The sequence below is a fragment of the Dermacentor variabilis genome, chromosome 11 (genome assembly GCF_050947875.1).
Source record: "Dermacentor variabilis isolate Ectoservices chromosome 11, ASM5094787v1, whole genome shotgun sequence".
Classification (NCBI taxonomy): Eukaryota; Metazoa; Arthropoda; class Arachnida; order Ixodida; family Ixodidae; genus Dermacentor; species Dermacentor variabilis.
Genome location: NC_134578.1, coordinates 86,307,262 through 86,325,781, shown reverse-complemented (window position 1 = coordinate 86,325,781; position 18,520 = coordinate 86,307,262). Strand labels below are relative to the sequence as shown.

The 18,520-nt window shown below is 47.2% G+C and overlaps 2 protein-coding genes across 2 annotated transcripts; one reads left to right on the top strand and one right to left on the bottom strand.

Moving 5' to 3' along the window:
* The first annotated feature begins 1,478 nt into the window (after nucleotides 1–1,478).
* Nucleotides 1,479–2,048, top strand: LOC142563363 (sulfotransferase ssu-1-like). Its single transcript, XM_075673924.1, has one exon. The coding sequence runs from the start codon at nucleotides 1,479–1,481 to the stop codon at nucleotides 2,046–2,048; it is 570 nt and encodes a 189-aa protein (XP_075530039.1).
* Nucleotides 2,049–7,436: 5,388 nt separating this feature from the next.
* Nucleotides 7,437–9,980, bottom strand: LOC142564705 (globin-like). Its single transcript, XM_075675840.1, has 2 exons — nucleotides 9,519–9,980; nucleotides 7,437–7,793 (listed from the first exon to the last, which is right to left on the bottom strand). Exons 1-2 carry the CDS (start codon nucleotides 9,972–9,974, stop codon nucleotides 7,533–7,535), a joined length of 717 nt encoding a protein of 238 aa, XP_075531955.1. The 5' UTR covers nucleotides 9,975–9,980; the 3' UTR covers nucleotides 7,437–7,532.
* Between the last annotated feature and the right edge of the window lie 8,540 nt (nucleotides 9,981–18,520).

Genomic DNA, 18,520 nt, shown 5'->3' with positions numbered 1-18,520 from the left:
AGCATCGAAATACTTAATTTTGATTTTGATTGCACTGCGTGTATAGTAGGCATAGTTAACCGTGTAACGTCTGACTGAAATATGGTCGACGGTAGTTGTCGCTTCGGCGTCTGCACTATTTTATCGCGGTAGGTATACACAAGCCGATGGCGGTAAATAACCTCTGTGAGCCAAAAGCACTTTGCCTCACTTTGTCGTGCCTTCCACTTTTTATTTGAATAAGCAGAGAAATGCATGATAACGAGCTCCGCCATGTAATATTAAGGCACAAATTTTAACTTCTTTCGTTAATCATTTAGCAGCATCTTATGTTTTTCGCACTTGCTGCACTCGATGCGTCATTGTAAGCAGGAAAGGTGTTCAATATAGTGCACTATTGCCTTATAGTGTTGCGGCATACATAATAACTCAAATGTGGCCTCTCGTGGGCCCAGCAAATTCGTATCAAGTGGCTTTCCCAATATGATGGTTGCCTTCAAGACATCACAGATAAACGCTATGTCAGTTTCTTGATGTGAAAATTGGCTAGACACATTCAGTACCTCAAACAGTCATGACTTTCAAACAGTTTCTAGTGCCTAGCCCTTTTCCTATCATTATTAAAATGAAGCCTCTTGTGGCTGTTTTACTGCCCTAATGCCCACATTTTCATTGCCAAAAAATTTTGTCTCTAGCAATAACAATGCCTTAGAGAAACGATGTAGCTCTGCAAGCGTTGCTTCGGCCCCTAAAGATTTCATCCTTTAAACGGAAATAGCAATCCCCGTGTTACTTTCCTTGCGGTGTACTGCGTCTAACCACATGCATGTTTGCTTGCGAGGTCGTTCCTGCTTTGGAAAAGGATATACTACCGGAAGCACAGAAACGGTTTCTCGCTGGTTTTAATTATACGTTCGTTGTGTTAACCTTTCTGACGAGCCTTGCACGCTGCTGCAAAGGACAGGCAAATAATATTTCAATTACACGTGTCACTGACGTGTAGTGGGGACTCCGGAATAGTTGTCATCATCTGTTCTTTTTTACGTGCAGCTATATCAACACACTAACGTTTGTTGCATTTCGCTCCCATCGAAATATGGCCGCCATTGCCGGAAATCTAACCCGTTACTTGGAGATTAGCAGCGTGGCACCGTAGCCACTAATCTGTCGGGCTAAAGGCGGTTTAAGCTGCGTAGCAAACTCGCAGCACTAACGGTGTCTTACTGATCTGCAGGTGGCGTTTCCGAGATGCGGAAGTCACTGGGTGCAGCACATCATACAGCTAAGTCTTCACAAGGGAGAGGGACCACGTGTCTTCGAGGAGTTCGTCAAGCGGTCTCCCTTCATCGAAGTTCCAAGCCATCGAGGGAATGGAGGCACCATGAACGATGCGCATTCACTTGGTATTTCGTTGTCTACCGTTCGATCGGAAGGCAAAGTACGTCTATGTTGCACGAAACCCTTGGGGCACCGCCATTTCGTACTATCACTTTATGGCGATGATACCCGCCTGGGAGCTGCGAAATGCGAGTTTCGACGAAGTTCTAGACGCCTTCATAAAGGAAGAAACCAGGTTCAGTGACTACTTCAAGCATGTCTCAGAAGACTACGCTCACAGGGACGAACCTAACGTTTTCTTTATGACTTACGAGCAGCTAGCGCGGGATAAACGCGGGACGATCATCAAGTTGACCCGCTTCCTTGGCGAAGAGCATGGAAGTCAACTGGAAGACAACAACGGCTTACTTCAAACTATCCAGGATCGTAGCAGCGTGACGTACATGAAAGGGTTTCTCAAGGCAACTCACGAGGAACTGGCCCGCCTATTTGTCAGGGATCTCGAAATCCTAGCCATGATGACAAAAATATACACTGAAGAATCTCGCACACCGTTTAAGGAGGAAGTCAACTTTGTCCGCGTTGGGAAGGCCGGTGGTTGGCGCGAGGCCCTGACAAAGCAGCAGCTGGCGAGAATTGAGGACAAGATACAGCAGACTTCGAAGGACTCAGACTTCATGAGCCTGTGGGCGAAGGAGTGGCAGGACGCCAAGAATATAGCCAGCGCTTGATACACAATTTTCCATGGCAGACAAAGTGAGCTCTGAGAACTGAGCTCGTAGAGAAGTAAGAACTCAATGGCTATTCAAACTTACTACAGTGGCCACGTGTTTGCGTAACGATTAACTTCACAAGAATAAATTCCCCTGATGCACTCTAGGCAGGTCACAGAGAAATTTCCTCGCTTGTTTTCGTTGTTACCGCGGCACCAACAAGAGTCGCCTGCATGGATGGATGGATGCAAAACTTTAATGAAGGTCCTGAGGTACGCGACTCAGCGCGCTGCGGGCCGCTCCCACGTTGGGACAGTCAGGCCATACCCGACCGCGGCATCATGGGCCCTCTGGACAGCCCATAGTTGCGACCCGGCATCGGGGCTCTTGATAGCGGAGAGCCACTTGTCCTCATTAATTTGTTCTGTGCCTCGTAACGAGGGGCAACGCCAGAGCATATGGTCTAGGCGAGCGATGTCGTTGCAGTGCCTGCAAGAATCAGTGGCATAGGTGTCGGGATAAAGCTTGTGGAATAAAGCTGGGCTGGAATACGAGTCTGTTTGCAATAATCTGAGGGCCAATGCCTGCGCTCTATATAACTTCTTGTGTGGAAGGGGAAAGTCTCTCCTGCCGAGACAAAAATGCTGCGCAATTTCATTGTATGTGGTCGGTTGATCTCTGTTCTCCACCACTGCGGGCCGGCGTTGGTGTTCTCCATGGTCGCGGAAAGCGAGACCTCGGGCCTTGGAGTGGGCCAGCTCGTTGAGGTTTGTGGGGCCTCCCACGATCGATCCCATGTGAGCGGGGAACCACGTGAGGGTGTGGGTAGCAATGCTTTTGCCGTCGAGGATGCGACAGGCTTCCTTACACACAGCGCCAACGCTGAAGGCGCGGATGGCTGCCCTGGAGTCGCTGAAGATATAAGCATGTTTGTCGTCCAAGAGGGCCAAGGCAATGGCCACTTGCTCGGCCGCACGCGACGGCGTGCTTCGTACCGAAGCGGCGTTAACGGTCGAACCCATGTGGTTGATCGACACTACCGTGAAATTGTTGCTGTTGCCATACTGGGCCGCGTGAACGAAGCAGCTGCCGCCAGGGAGTTCTGTCGCGCGGCGTAGGAGCGCCACTGCCCTGGCCTTCCTTCTTTCTACGTTGCGCTGGGGATGCATATTGCGCGGGGCAGGCGATTTGAGGATGCTATCTTTCTGCTCTTTCGGAAGGCCTTATAGGCGTCTTCGACACTGGCCGGGGGGACGCCCATCTCTGTTAGGAGTCGTCTGCCTGCCCTGGTGCCGGAGAGCATGAGAATCTGTGCCCTTTCTTGTGCTTCTGCAATTTCTTCCAGGGTATTATGAATACCCAACTGCAGGAGTCGGTCGGTGCGTGTGTAGTTTGGTAGTCCGAGCGCGCTCTTGATCCCCCTCCTTATCATGGCATTTAGCTTGTCTCGCTCGGCCCTCTTCCAGACGTTGCATGGCCGCTATGTACGTGAAATGGCATAACAAGAAAGCGTGGACTAGCCTTATCAGATTCTCTTCGCTCAGGCCTCTCCTTCTGTTAGCCACCCGCCTGATTAGACCGATGACGCTATCCGTCTTCTTTGCTAGTTTGTGAATGGTGATGCTATTCGTGCCCGCCCCTTCGAGTGTCATTCCCAAGATTCGAATGGACGCGACTTTGGGAATGAAATCGCCGCACTTAGTGTAGAGATTAATGTCAATTTCAGCGGGGGGTTTCCAGTTATATGGCTTGCGGCCCTTTCTAGTTGGGCTGTAGAGAAGGAGCTCTGATTTCTTTGGGGAGCACCGGAGTCCCGTGTCGGTTAGAAAGCGCTCTGTAGTGTCGACAGCTTCCTGGAGAGCGGCTTCGACTTGTCCGTCACTGCCACCTGCGCACCAGACAGTGATGTCGTCTGCGTAGATCGTGTGACCGATGCCCTGGACCTTGCCTAGGTACCTTGAGAGGTCGACCATTGCGACGTTAAAGAGGAGCGGTGAGATGACTGACCCCTGAGGGGTGCCGCTTCTGCTCAGCTCCATTTTCTCCGATTCCAAATCTCCAGCCTTGAGGATGGCGCATCGTTTGCTCAAGAAAGATCTGAAGAAGGCATGGAAGGACGAGCCTAGGTCGAGTTTGGAGATGGCGTCGAGAACGAACTCCTGACGGATGTTATCAAAGGCCTTCTCCCGGTCCAAACCAAGGATGCCTCTCATGTCCCGAGTGCAGCGTTCCAGGATTTGTATCTTGATAAGCTTCATGGCGTCCTGGGTGGAGAGGCCTGGCCTGCAGCCTATCATGTTGTGAGGGAAAAGGTCGTTGGTCTCGATATACTCGGCAATTCTGTTATGGATGGCTTGCTCGTCAGTGAGATGGGGCAGAGGTTGTCCAAGCTCGGCGGTTTACCAGGCTTTTGGGATTAGTATGACCTTCGCCAACTTCCATTCTTCCGGTACAATTCCCTCCTCCCAAATCCGATTTATCTCATCTGTGAGAACCTCGATCGATGCGTCCTCTAGGTTTCTGAGAGACTTGTTAATGTGATCCGGGCCGGGCGCTGACCTGCCATTGAGGTCGTGTAGGGCACGACGGATTTCACTGGCTTTGAAAGGCTCGTCCAGCGCGGACTTCGGCTTCCCTTTGTACACTGGGTATGTCGCATCATCGGCCACAGTTTTGAGCGGCAGATACTTCTTAGCTAGCATCTCCAGCACGTCCTTTTCCGAAGACGACTTCTTGGCTTCGTGGAGGCTTTAGCGAGGACACATCTCTGGTTTGACTTGGTGCCGGAGTCGTCGAGCAAGTGTGTGATAAGATTCCACTTGCCTCCCGTGCGCATCTACCCGTCGATTGAATTGCAAATTTCGTCCCATTGCTGCCTAGACAGGGCTTGGCAGTGCTCGTCGATCTGCTTGTTGATCTCGGCTATCTTTTTTCTGAGCTTGCCATTTAAGCGTTGGCTTTTCCACCTCTCGAAAAGTGATTGCTTGGCTTCGAGAAGGTGTGCTAGCCTGCTATCCATATTGTCTGTCTGTAGATCCGTCTCTATGGTTTTGGTGGTGCTGCAGACATCTTGCAGAATTAATGCGCTCCACTGGACGAGACTCTCCGGCTTTTCTCCACGGGCGGCGCGGGCCCTGCGAACCTCACGGAATTTGTCCCAGTCAGGGACCGAGAACGCCTTCTTTCTTTTCTGCTCCACTTGCAAGCTGGTGACCGTGATGTAGTGATCGCTACCGAGGTCTATGAGCAGATTCGACCACACGACTGAGCCAGCGTTTTTAACAAAGGCGAGACCTGGGACAGAGTCCCTGGTCGAGGAGGTGCCACGTCTGGTGGGAAAGGCTGGTTCCGTCAATAGAGAGAGTCACGCATCTGGCAAAAGGCATTTATGATCGACACTTTGACTTCGCAGGCGTCGGCCGCAAACAGTCACTGTCAAATTAACACGGCCGCACCTGGCGAAGCTTTAATAACGGCGGCCACACTTTCGTCACGTCACCATGGGTAGTTCACATGTCAGTCCTTGCAACCACGAATTTGGCGTTCGCAAGCACTCGTATTTCAAACCGTCAGGTTCACCGTCATTGGAAGCCAATGCACAGCCTTTACGTCCGCATTGGGAACAACTGCTTTATGCTCGCACGAGGTGCCATGAGGGCATAGAAGTCAGCACCAGCGGTGAGGCGCGTGCACTGGTGAGAGGAAGTTGCGAAATTGTATTGCTCCGCACACTTGTTCAGCGCCCCGGTAGCTTCCTTCAACGAGTTCATGTATTACAATGTCTTTCGAAGCCCGCTTAAAAAGCGCTCTATTTATATGCGGACGTTACAATATCTCATTTCAGCATTTCTTCCTGTAATAAATCTATTTGACATGCTGCATTGTGCATTGTGTATTGTTTTGTTAATCAGAAGTTCAGAATGTAAGCCTGTTGAAGTTGCATTTTCTTGCTGACTGCATTTATTGAAAAGGGACTATTTCTTGAGCATATGCTTTCTTCACATGACAACATTTTTAATATATGGAGTCAGTGTTTCTGGATACAAGTACCTTATTAGGCAGGTGAAGGTATGCTAGCACTCTAAAGTTAAAACGAGTTCGCTCACCCAAATTGTCCGCAGTATAGAAAATAGATCACTGTTAACATAAACACGACGTTCCTTGATACTCAATCGGCCATGTATCTACGACACTCCCAATTTCCCATGCTCATAGGATAATTCGAGGGCGTTTCTACTAACGCAGTGATATAACCTGCACAGCACTTGTTCGTGAGGCGCCGTTGGTGTACAACAAACTTTCTTCCGTTCTTAGCTGCAAACGATGTCTCAGCGCGTAAGGGTGGTGGTGCTACGTTGGTACACGGCATAGACCTGTGATACAGCCTCATAGCGAAGCCCGAGCCCCTAGTGTTGGTGTACTACATACGGATGCATTCGCCGTCATTTTGCGTTCCTGAACGCATGACTGTGGAAAATTAATGGGTGCGCCTTACGTAGATGCTGTAAATTTGCACACCAATTATGTAAGCTTACCTCGTCGACAAAAATACATTCTAGGCTGGGCAGACAATCAAAGTCTGCAGTCGTCGACTATATGCGGCGTCTGCACATAGCATCGAGCGCGACTTTTGTGCGCTGTATATCCTCTGACAGAGGGCTGGAACTTAGCACGCTAGCTGCCTCCCACAGTTCCTGCAAGCGCCTTCCTCTGGTCGACAATACGTGCCGACGGCAGCCAAGGAAGTCCTTACAAAGTTGGCACGTCTCCAGCATCCTTATGAAGATTGCGCTATATCTGGAATTGCATGCTTGACAGCTAAGCAGCAGCTCCGCTTTCAGAGGACCTCCTGTCAAAGCTTTCGTTCGTTCAGAAACAACGTGGAATTGCAACTTTGTCACAAACTCTGCGAAAGCGTGAACCTTCACTTCTATTCCCGTTCCGGGATAAAACACGTCAACACCCAACATGTATTATACCGTGCCCACGAATAAAGCGTAGCCTTCAATCTGTTGCTATGCTAAACAGCACTCAGTTGGAACAACAAGCATTTTCAAGTAATTTTTACGACCACGCAATAAAAAGGTTCAATCGTTTACAAGTAAACAAGAAAGCGTCTGGAAGTCGCGAGCTCTGAGGGTGTCCTCTGCACGACTGTCCGGCAATTTACTCGTACGATTACACACAGCACTGCCAATTGTCGCTTCAATGATTGGCGAAGTGTTATATTGTAGCCGGCTTCATGTTATCCAGTGACGGCGCATCTATGTTGGCTATCTGGGTTAGCTTGTTCGGAGGCCCAGCACTACGCAAGCCAGGCTGTGCGGCTGGCGGTGTTTGCGTGCCACCAGCGTTTACTGCAGGTGCTGGTGGTAACGGCTTTAAAGAGTCGGCAACATCGCCGTGGGCACTTTATTAAGGAGCGCTGCTCGCTTCACCCTAGACACCCAACCCTGTCGTTATGCCGCTGACGTTTCCAGCGGGCGCCGCAGGATTCGGTTTCTAAGTGCCAGGATCGCTGTCCCGACGCTCCGCGGCCAGTTTCTCCGAAGTACCAGCGCCGGCGGTTGCTTCCTGTGTGGACAGTAGTCCGAGCGCGTGGCTGGAACCAGCTACAACATCATCAGCGTCCGTCTTCGAGGGTTCAGCAAAGGCAGCGACTGGTTCGGGCGATGTGCTTTCATCTCCCGACGACGTGTGCTTGCTTATTGGCGAGAATTCTGCGGCCTCGTCGTACACGTTCCTCGTGATTGTGTTCATTATCTGAAAAGTACAAGACACCATAGGCAGAACGGAAGGTTTGTTGCTGAGTTCTCGACCTTTACAAACCACCATTAACGGTCCATAAGACTGTTGCATCCGGCTAGTTGTTTTGTTTCTAACTAAGCAATTCGAGTAAACAAGAGCAGTGAAGGCATGAAAACAGGAAAACCGACCCAGCCATGATTTGCAAACTTGTGTCCTTCATCATTAGCTACTGCTAGAAATTTACAAGAGAATGTGGCTTCTCGAGTAGCCCGACTCACAAACGCTTTTAAGAACACACTCCAAATATTGTCAGAGCGCAATTTTTATATCTTTTTATGTCCATTGTCCCTAAACATTCTTCCCATTTGTATGATTCCCTATCACCGTTTATAGGCAACGCTCGCAAAGATCCGTAAACGAATTAGCGTAAAACTGGTCCCTTTGAGATATTGATGCATTCGGATATCGGTATTCTTCGTATAGATGTATATGGGCTGTTGGCGCTCTCTTTAGCATAATATATCGTTTCGCAACTCTTGCAGTAACTTGCAACTTGCAGTAGCAACTCGCAACTTGCAGTAGCAAGTTATCAGCCAAAATAAGCGCGACTGTCGAACTTTCAAATGACACCGCCTAATATGCGTAAATTTCCGAGTTCTAGGTGCTGCTCAACAGCAAGCAAGTGAAAGTCCTGCTTTGTAAATGACAACAATGCAGGTAATATTGTTACGAAATACGTTCATTTAGTTTCATTTATTTTATTTATTTAGAGCTTATTTAGTTTATTTAGAGTTTACTTATAGGAAAGAACACATCTTTTCTGCCGTACCCCACCGCATTTCCCCTCAAAAATCAAACCCAACACAAGCGACATTTTGCTCCAGCGAGGACACTGAATATTTAGCTGAAATTTGCTTAGGCACCTTCTGTAATTCCTAGGTGATACATACCTGAAGTATGAATAGTAAACCTTGAAGGTCGACTTGAAATAGATGGCACACAGCTTGTTGCGCCTCGGTTCAAATCCACCATAGCCTTTAGCATTTCTTCAAGTTACCAGATGTTCTTGTGCTATCATATGTAATGTTCATAATAAAAGTGGAAACCACGAAAAGAGAACGAGGACAGGATAACATACACGACGAGGGCAGACAATTGAAATATTCTTAACGCTCTTGTGAATCTAGTACTGAAGTATTGTTAAAGGTTCTGACGAATCTAGTTCTAGATGGCTCTGTTAAATTTAGCGTGCCAGAGCTAATGTTATCATCCGTGCGTTATTCTGACATGTGTACGCATCACATTATTACACCTAACGAACTTCAGTAGCGGGTCAACGCTCGACCTATCATCTATCGTGCCACCCATTTTTTTTTTTGACTCGGTATCATTATGAACGGAAACCAACTCGTCCAATTTGCTATATCACGGCAGACGTAAAGTGATGGACATCAGACTCTGCCGTGTTAGATAAGCAATGATAGGTTAGTGGCGCTCTCACGGAGCAAGCACCGGCTACTTATGTCAGGCTGTAGGTCTGAAAGAGTTGCGTTTCGGTGCGTTAGTATTCCCACAGAAGGTGGCGTTTTCTTTTCCTTTTTTCTTGGAAGGGGGGGGAGGGGATCGATTCTTCGGCTATTCTAAGACGAAAATACACGTCAAGTCTAGGTCCACCTGCAGCAAGGAACACTCCTCCTCTCTCGAAAAGGGTCCTGTGGTGCCTAAGAAGTGCGCTCTCACCTCGAAAAGCCTCCGCCACGCGTTCACGGTGGCTGGCGTCATGAGTGCTCTGTTGATGGCCACCATCTGCTCGAGCGTGGCGGCGAAGAGGCCCTCGAAGTTCGCGGGCCGCACGCCTGCCCGCGGCAGGTGATCGGCGGCGTTCTTGCGGATCAGCTCGATGAGCACCTCGTCGTCCTCGGTGCAATCGACGATGGCCGACAGCTGCTGGCCCACGGCGCATGCGTGCGCCCGGAAATCGGCGTCGTCGCGAAGCGCGCGCAGTTCCTTGTCCCTGAACCTGGGGAACAGCTGCAGGTACTCGGGGTGCTTGGCGAACATGCCGATGAAGATGTCCACGTCGTAGTCCGGGTTCCGCTCGCAGAACTTGCGCCAGCTATTGCGAATCAGCTTCTTCTCGCGTGCCGTCAGGAGGCATCGCGGGTTGCTGAGGTTGTTGCGCAGAACATTACCCATCTTGGATCTTCGTCCACTTTTTCTTCTATAGGTTGGTTCTTCCTGTGTGAAATTGCGCAACGCACTCTGAGGGATCAACCATGGATCGGTTGATCGCTCAAGAAGATTGATCCCTCAGAAACTCGAAAACACATCTGACTAAATCCCGTTCACCTGGGCAGAACCTAGAGTGAAGATTGTCATTCCAGCTAGATGACAATTCTGAATCCATGGTACGTGGTGTACCACGCACTCTAGACTGCGAAAACTTGAGATGAAAGCCCGATTATACAAACTTGATTAATTAGCTGACATTAAGAGTATGTTTCCCGCATCCAGTAGGAGGGTGGTCAGCTACATTCCTCGAAGGACATTCTAGACAGCGCATCGTCATTGTCTACTACGAAGGAGCATTGCGCCTGGTAAGTTGGCCATCCTGTTGAATTCTCGTGTTAATCTTAGAAAGTTTTCTAGATCAGTAGGCACGCGTTTTGCGACACTTTTTACTGAAATTGCTCGTGTCTACACAGTCTGCATATTCATCCGGCTGCCAAGATGAAGTAAGCTTCAGTCATCGTCTTGGCTCTTGCTCCGGTCAGTACGAAAGTCCAAAAAGCCAATTCTGAACCCCAGCAAATACGTCACAGAATAATCCTCGTAAACACAGCACTAGGAAAGCCTGTTGTTATTCTCGATTTAAGTAGAACAGGGGCCCTATAACGTAAAGCTATTCCAATATGTTTTTATTCTAATCTCCTGACGCCAAATTTGCGTAACCGCTGACGCAAGCATCGGGCGGTGACCCACAGTGTTGTCTGAACAGACCAATCAAACGCTCTCGTCGATCATAGGAGGTCACTTTTTTTTGCTTGAAAAACAAATACCATTGCCTACATTGAGCAGCTTGTCGTATCTAATTGTCTATCAAAAGGCGAGGAGCACACTAAAGTGGAGAGGTATTCGATGGATCCGAGCCACTGCAGTGAAACCGATAACCGGATGAAGAGGGTGGGGCCGGAGTCTGCGATTGATCCCCTTTCCCTCACTTTGCTTGCGGTGGCTGGTTGAAAATCACGGCAGCATGCAATGGAAGCTTAAGAGTGACACTACAACGGATCCTCAACAAAGAAGCATTGGTAGAACAATGTCGTAAACCTGCCAAATGTGCTCGAAAACGTTACACGGTCGCGCAGAATGTTTTATTATACGCAAATAAGCCTATGATCTCCGGCAGGTGCGAGTAGCCAGTGCATGAGTGATTGGCGGCAGCCATGTTTTCTTCCTTTCGGAATGGGCAGCTTGCGGTTATTCATAAGAATATTCAGTTTTGTTCGGCATATTAATGCATCGTTAACGCGTACACGTCACTTTGACGCGGTGTGTTTTCGCGGCTTTGCGACGTCGCGTGACAGGCAGAAAAGGTGGGTGCAGCTTAGCGACATTGCGAAATTCGATCCGTTAGTCTTGATGTGTTTCTTCTATGCGTGCAGTGAACTCTGATAGCGACGTAGTTTTCGTGATTGTATGGTCTAGTCTGTTTCATTCTGCTATGGCGAGTCGGAAGGTGGAGTACTTAAACTTATAGACTGAGTAGCTATGTAACCGCCATTGTTAGTCGAACGTACGACCATTGGTGGGAGTCAAGAGCAGGACTTTTGGTTTTAATTAAAGCGAAGGGGATTAAGCCGCTCGTACCCACGACCTTTAGCGTATGTCGAACACTGAAACTTTTTCAATTTTTAAATCTTTCAACGGAAACTCAATGGTACCGAAATAATCGTGCCACCATTGGGGGTCCAACCCAGTTCCATTGGTGTTAATTAAGGCACAGTTAAATAATATAGAGTCCATTTAGGCACTCGAACCTAACACATTTGGTGAGAGAAAAATAATATCAAGTGACAACACATTCCAATGATGTCAAGTAATTATTTATGTCTCGTGAGAGCGCAGGCATTCGCCCTCATCCTCTTCAGCGCTTGCTAAAGTGACTGCCAACTTTATTCTAGTAGTTGAAACAGAAATTCCAAGCTTGCACATTTTGGGTGTTTTTTTTTACATTTTGAGAATCACTCGTGCTTCTCAGCCTTTTGCATCGCCGCTTGTCTCATACAATAAAATATAGCTTATTTTTTTCTTTTTACACGTCTATAATGCCAACCAAGGCGGCATTTTATTGAGTTTTTTTTATTTTATAATTTTTATTGTTTTTTTTTTTGCAAGAGTGCTGAACGTCGCAAGAATATTATCTCTTTGCCGAAGCATCTTGTTGTCGATGGTACTTCACTGGAATGGGGATCTGGCACACAGCCCCTGACGAACCCAAGAGGCACAAATCCCTTTGTCGTTTCAGCACTGGCGACAGCCAGTACGGGAAGGCCATGCCTCTTTCACCGATGCGGCGTATCTCGCCCTCACCGAAGTTGAACACGGCGCTCTCATCAATGGAGAGTGGCAAAGCAGAACGCCTTTTGCGCGTGATCAGCGCACAAAGCAAGCGACGTTACAGACAAAGGCTAGCATTAAGTGAACCCTGCACCAAACAATCTAGCGGGTCATTCTGGCGTACGGATATCCGACAAGCACGAATGCGCTGGTGCAAAAAATAGTTTTGGTTCTCTCAGAGCAGTTGGTCCGCAACCGTTATCCGCCGCACTGGTTCGAAGGGTTTGAACAAACATCCCATTTTATCTCCGCATTCGAGATTACGCATGCAATCTTTCACTTCCACTCTCCACTCTGTGCTTCCCTAAAAGTGGCGCCACTGGCGTAAAAAATTGTTGGAATGGTATTCGAAATATGAGATTGATTGCTCCCTTGGATGACTTTCTTTTTAGGCTGTGGGTGTGCGTGGATTATGTCTGGGGATGAACCGCGTTTTCTTCTTACTTGAAATATCAATAAATTAGATTGCTTTCCCTGCGAAATCTGCGATTCATTCCACTAAGATTATAATTATTTTTTTGCTTCGGAGCCTCCCTTTAGGCTTAAGCTTTTGTAAAAATTTTGACAACATTTGCGGTTCCTCATTTCGCTCTCGAAGTTAGTACCGCACCACGTTCTTGCATTCCACCGCACATTTCAATCCGGCCACGGCACCTACAAATCGAACCAGTGGTGTCATGCTTAACAGTACAATGCCACTCAGTGAGCAACCCCCGCTGCTATTACTCATCCAATATACGGGGGCGGTCATTCTTAGCTTTCACGAAATCTTTAAAAATCGCCCGTTGCAGATAACTTGACTTCCTTGAGCTGGAATATTCAGAGAGCTGGACATGCACGAGAAGTCGAAACACGTATTCAGCTAATTAACGAGAATTTAACAAGGATTTACTCATTAGCTCCTTCGTTAATTACTTTATGGCACAGGTGGCAACTTGCCAATTGTCCCTGGTAAGTTTGCAAGGTGCATCTATTTCAAATGAATTTCCAGAATGACACCAGTTTGGAGATATGCGTCATCAAAGTCGCCGTAAAATTTCTCTGTTCGACCTATTCCTTTAACAAAACGCTTTTTTATGCATTGAAACATAAAAGTAACTGCAACTCCCATATATTTCGTCCCAAACTTTGGTAAATAATATCTGTAAACTGGTGAAAAAATTTGACATTCATTGCAAGTTGGTCCATCTTGAAAACACGGACGCTACGATTCGTAAGTTGTGACATGTGCTATAAAGTCATTCATTAAGAAATCAATTAGTGTATTTATGTTCATTAGTCATTGAAGCATTTTGATTTCTAGGGCTGCTAATGTCTACCTTTTCGATTTAAAAAGCCCAAGAAAAGTAATTATGCCCTCTGCCGCAGGTGATTTCTAAATATTCCGTAGAATCTGGAGATATGAACGCGTATGCGACGCACAGATACGGTTCATAGGCTTTCTACGAGTGGCGATGAAGCGGTGGCAAATCTACGGTTACTTGTCGAACCATGGCGTTCCACGCGACGATGACCCCCGTTGCTGTCTACATTGCCATCAAAGCTGCAAAGTTGCACTACTTATTTCGTGTGTGCGTAGACGAAAAGTTGTTCAATAAACAACTCCACCTTTCCAACTCCATTATCCACATTTCACTGCCCACCTACGTCCATGTGTTCCACGTCAAATATAGCCACATCACTACTGCTGAAGGGGCCCTTCACCATGTTTGGGCTGTTTCTTGAGAAGCATCGAACCGCTACGCCTTTATCAAACGCCTGGAACTTCAAACAAACGCCCTCTTTCTCCCTTTGCACCATTATACTAAAGTGCATGGGTAGTTAAGATTGCAAAGATATAAGCGAGAGTGCTTTGGCATATTTCCGTTATTAGTGGTTTTAGCAAGCCATCCCCTACGGCCGATTTTAAAGACGTTTCACGTCAAAACATGACATTGTGGCAGAAGCAGTAACACAGACGCAACGCGCCCTTTCTATCAAATCTACACTTCAGTTTGCAAACCAGTAAAATCAATAGCGACCACTGACTTAGAAGTGCTTCATCTTTTGTATCGGTCTGCCACCGACGCAAATGCATTTGATGATTAGTGATTTCGAACGCACCCGAGTGCCTAAATAATATGCCCATCTACGGATGGCAACGCCTTCAAAGCCAGACTAAAGGTGCTGCCCCTTACAGAACGAGAGAATGCTCATGCACATTCACAAACACCACTGAGCACGGTTGCATAGGCCATGCGTAGATAAAAAGTGGCACAGGAAGTCGCCAGCCTGAGCTAAAACCACTACTTTTTTTTTCTTTTCGGCTCAGCTTCGGAGTGAAAAAAGGTTGCATGCAAGCTTCCGTACAAGTTCTGGTTCGCACTAAAACATTGTTATTTTTTTGTTTTCTTGTTCTTATTTTTCATTTGTTCTTTTTGTGGTTGGTTCAGTTCCAGTTCGATACACAGTTTTTCAGTGTCACTGCTGATGTCTTTTCAAGGAGTAAAAGATGATGAGAGACGAAAATTTTAAAAGACAATTTTAGTAAAGATAAACATCATGGGAAGGGTTACAAAGTACGCACCCAAAGAGCCATGCCAGTAAATTCTATTGGCTGCATTTGTGCATGTATATAAACATTGGTTGCAAACTAACGTAAAAGCCATCAAATACTTTTCAGTAATCGCTCAGTTCCTTTTGTCGGGCAGTACCTGGTCACTCCAAACAAATAAATTTTTGGCTGAAATAATTGTAATCGGTTAGCTTTTTTCTTTAACGTGTACAAGTCTGACTGCAGGAAATACACACCCAAGACGCGTTTTGTAAAGAAGTTTTATATGCCTCCTTTGCCAGCGTTTGGTGTGCCTGCTTGGTTGGGATCGGTTTCCCGCCGAATAAGATGGACAATCGTGGACATAGCTCCTCCGAAAAGTTGATCGAGCCTGGAGACAGCTTCACAGCAAAATGAGCCAATGGCCGACATTGCGATCTTCGGTCACGTGGGTTCGTTATTGGGGGTCTCTGCGCCTTGCTGTATGGCCAGGAATGCGCGGTATCGCTGTGCTGCGAAGCGCTCTGCAGATAATGAACAGTTCTATATAACCTAAATAGCTGCTTCACTAAATATTGGCTTCACATAAATTGCAATATTTGGGTTGGATCAGCATATTTCTTTCTTATTGAAGTGTCCAGAGACTATGTGATACGGGAGCCTATATACTTACCCATACCTTCCGCAAGGTGTCCGGAATCAGGAAAAAAAGAAGCTTCGCAATTAAAAATGTGCGCATCCAACGAGCTGTGGCGAAGCTGTCGACGGTGATTGAGAAGAACGGGCTGTTCTTGCCTAGCCGTCATTTGCAATTAAAGAACACAAGAACAAGTTAGACACATTTTCATCGAGAAGCGCATCGGTCAACATAAACATGAGGCGCTCGGCCGTGCGCATACCACGCATGGCGACGAAGGAACGACGACAAAAGAAGAGCCGCGACAACATTACGGCGGCTGTATGAGGACCATTGCGCGACGACGCTGGAATTCACTACGACAGAATAACAGCAATGGAACGATCCCGACGGCATGATAACGGCTGCAGAGCCGTAGTAACGATAAGGCCCCGCGATTACAGGAGCCCTCACGTTGTACGGTGCTGAAGTCGCAGTGTCTGTAAACAGTCAAGTCTTGTACTTAAAACGTCGGAAGCACAAAAAGGACAGCGAGAACGCGGTCTAACAGGGAAAAAAAAACGGGAAGCTCGCTATGATGCGGGCATGTAATACGTGCGGTGACGAACGGAATAGAAGAGTTCGTTGATCCAAGGCCTCACGTTGAAATCGCCTGTCACCCAACTCCTCCTTTTTCACAACGGAAGAAATGCGTGGTCAGTCAATTTGAGTATGCAAACACTCGAAGCTGAAAACTTAACGCCCACGGAGAAGTAACAGTGCTCATCATTGGCGCCCACAGAGCTTTACTTTTATTTTAGTTTTCTAGAAGCATCACTACTGCTAGAGCTGCGACATTGTGGCGCACGTGTGGCGCGTTTTCTTGTGGCCGCAATGAGCCTGGGACGCAGTGTTCCAATGAAAAGTTGTTTTAAAAGCATGACGCGTGAATTGGAGAGCAAATTAACAATTCGCATGCCGCTTAGCTCACGCCCGAACTACAGATCACTGCGAAAGACACTCGCAGGTTCTTTTGATTGGGAATCAGTGCGCCTCTTGAGATGGCCGAGCGCACGGATGCCCAAGGGTACGAAAATCCGGCATGGCTGTGCTAATTCTTGTCTGCACAGGGTCCGTCAAAGACGGGGCAAATAATGTCATTGTTGCACTCCCACAGCCATTGTTAACTGTACTAGGATATCCGAGCCTCCCAATATGCAGCCTGCTCGCAGCCTGCTCGCAGCCATGCCGCAAGAAAGATGGCAGACGTGGTCAGCGTTGCCGCATGACTAGGCGCTTGCAATATGTTCCAGGAATTACTTAAAAATTGGCATACAAATTTTTAGATAACGCTAGTACTTTCGGATGTAAACAGGTTTTGGGACTCGTCAACAAGACGAAACCTACAGATAGGCAGCGCCAACACAAAAGAATGATCACAGAAGATCACCAATCACAAAGTACACAAAAGAAAAAAATTATGTTTGTAATAAAATTTGTTAATTAATATTCTATTGTGCAGTTTACAGGAGTAGTTTGCAACAGCAGTTTACAACAGTAGCCAGGTAGTTTGTACCCCTGTGCTATTACAAGCGGGAATACGAAATTCTTGTGCACACTGACGTGACTTGCTAGTCAACGTATGACTACACTGCGATTTCTCCTTTCTGACTGTCTTCATAAGCCCTGTAGGTAGTGTGAATGCGACATCTGAAACTGACCATGACAAAAGGGATAGACAACTTAAGTCTTAAACAATTCTAGGTAGTGCAAGAGGTTGAACGATCGCTCGAGTAATTTTGTCCGTTACAGGAATCAGTCGTGGGTAGTCGTTGTATATAAATTGGGCTGCCAACTTTTGAATTCTGTCGACTTTGTTATTTAAATGGTTTCGATAGGGACGCAAAATTATATGTGCATGCTTGAGGGTCAGTCCTACAGATATTGTAAGCATTTAATCTACCTTGCAACATGGCGTATTTTGATTTTCTTTTTAGAAAGCAGTTTGTCTTGGGGACTTGCTTCAACTAAGGGTCCACCTTGATACGACGGCTGTACCGTCGTCGTGGTGGAGTCAATGAAGAACTTTGAATATGGACGCGTTTGTAAAGGCGCGAGTGCATGACTGGAAACGGCTTTCAACGAACTTGGGCAATGATGTCTTTCAGACCACGAGGCAGGAGCCAGATGGCTTCCGACGACAAGAAGTGCCGTTCCATGGTAATTGATGGCATTCCATGCACCAGGTTCGTGGATGAAGAACTTTTCTTCAAGGCTAAGGAACTTAAGCTGCTGGAATGTGACGTGGTGCAGGTAAGGAAAATGGCTTGCTTTAAGGTATTATGCTTGAAATAAAAGACAAGCCACGGACACAGGTATGGACCGATTTCACGTTAGGTCCATATACTATTTCAAACGTCTGCATTCTTGTGCGCTCTGTAATGCGTAACACTAACATTGCGTGCGCTTACTGTCCTTTCGGGCCTTTGCAGTCGCTCGCTCATGACAAGGAGAGCATTCGCAAGATGTAAGTGGAGCTCTTCTTCTTTCCCACGCTATCGAGTGCCGTCTGCACTATCCATATAACAGGTGCATTTACTTTAGATGCAGGTAAACGGCGATAATAAAGGTATCTCTCCGTTTTTACGCAGTAGAAGCTAACGTGCTGACATTGAGACGCGGCACGTCTGCGGCACACATATTTATTAGCAACAGCCTGCTTTCCTATGGCTAAGCATTTTTCCCTGCTGCTTATGGGTAAAACCTAGAGCCCGGACTTTGCGGAAACGCCTATTTCGTCCTGCACGCCAGGGCCCCATCATTTTGGTGTAGGACCAAAATTATGGGATGGTTTTACAGGGCTTTAGAGTGCCATTTCATCCATATTTCTGTCGCTTGGTCCTATAATGGCTATTTTTTTATTCTAGCAACTGTAAAGCTGTTTTGGGTGCTCTTTTGCTGTTTGGAAGCATA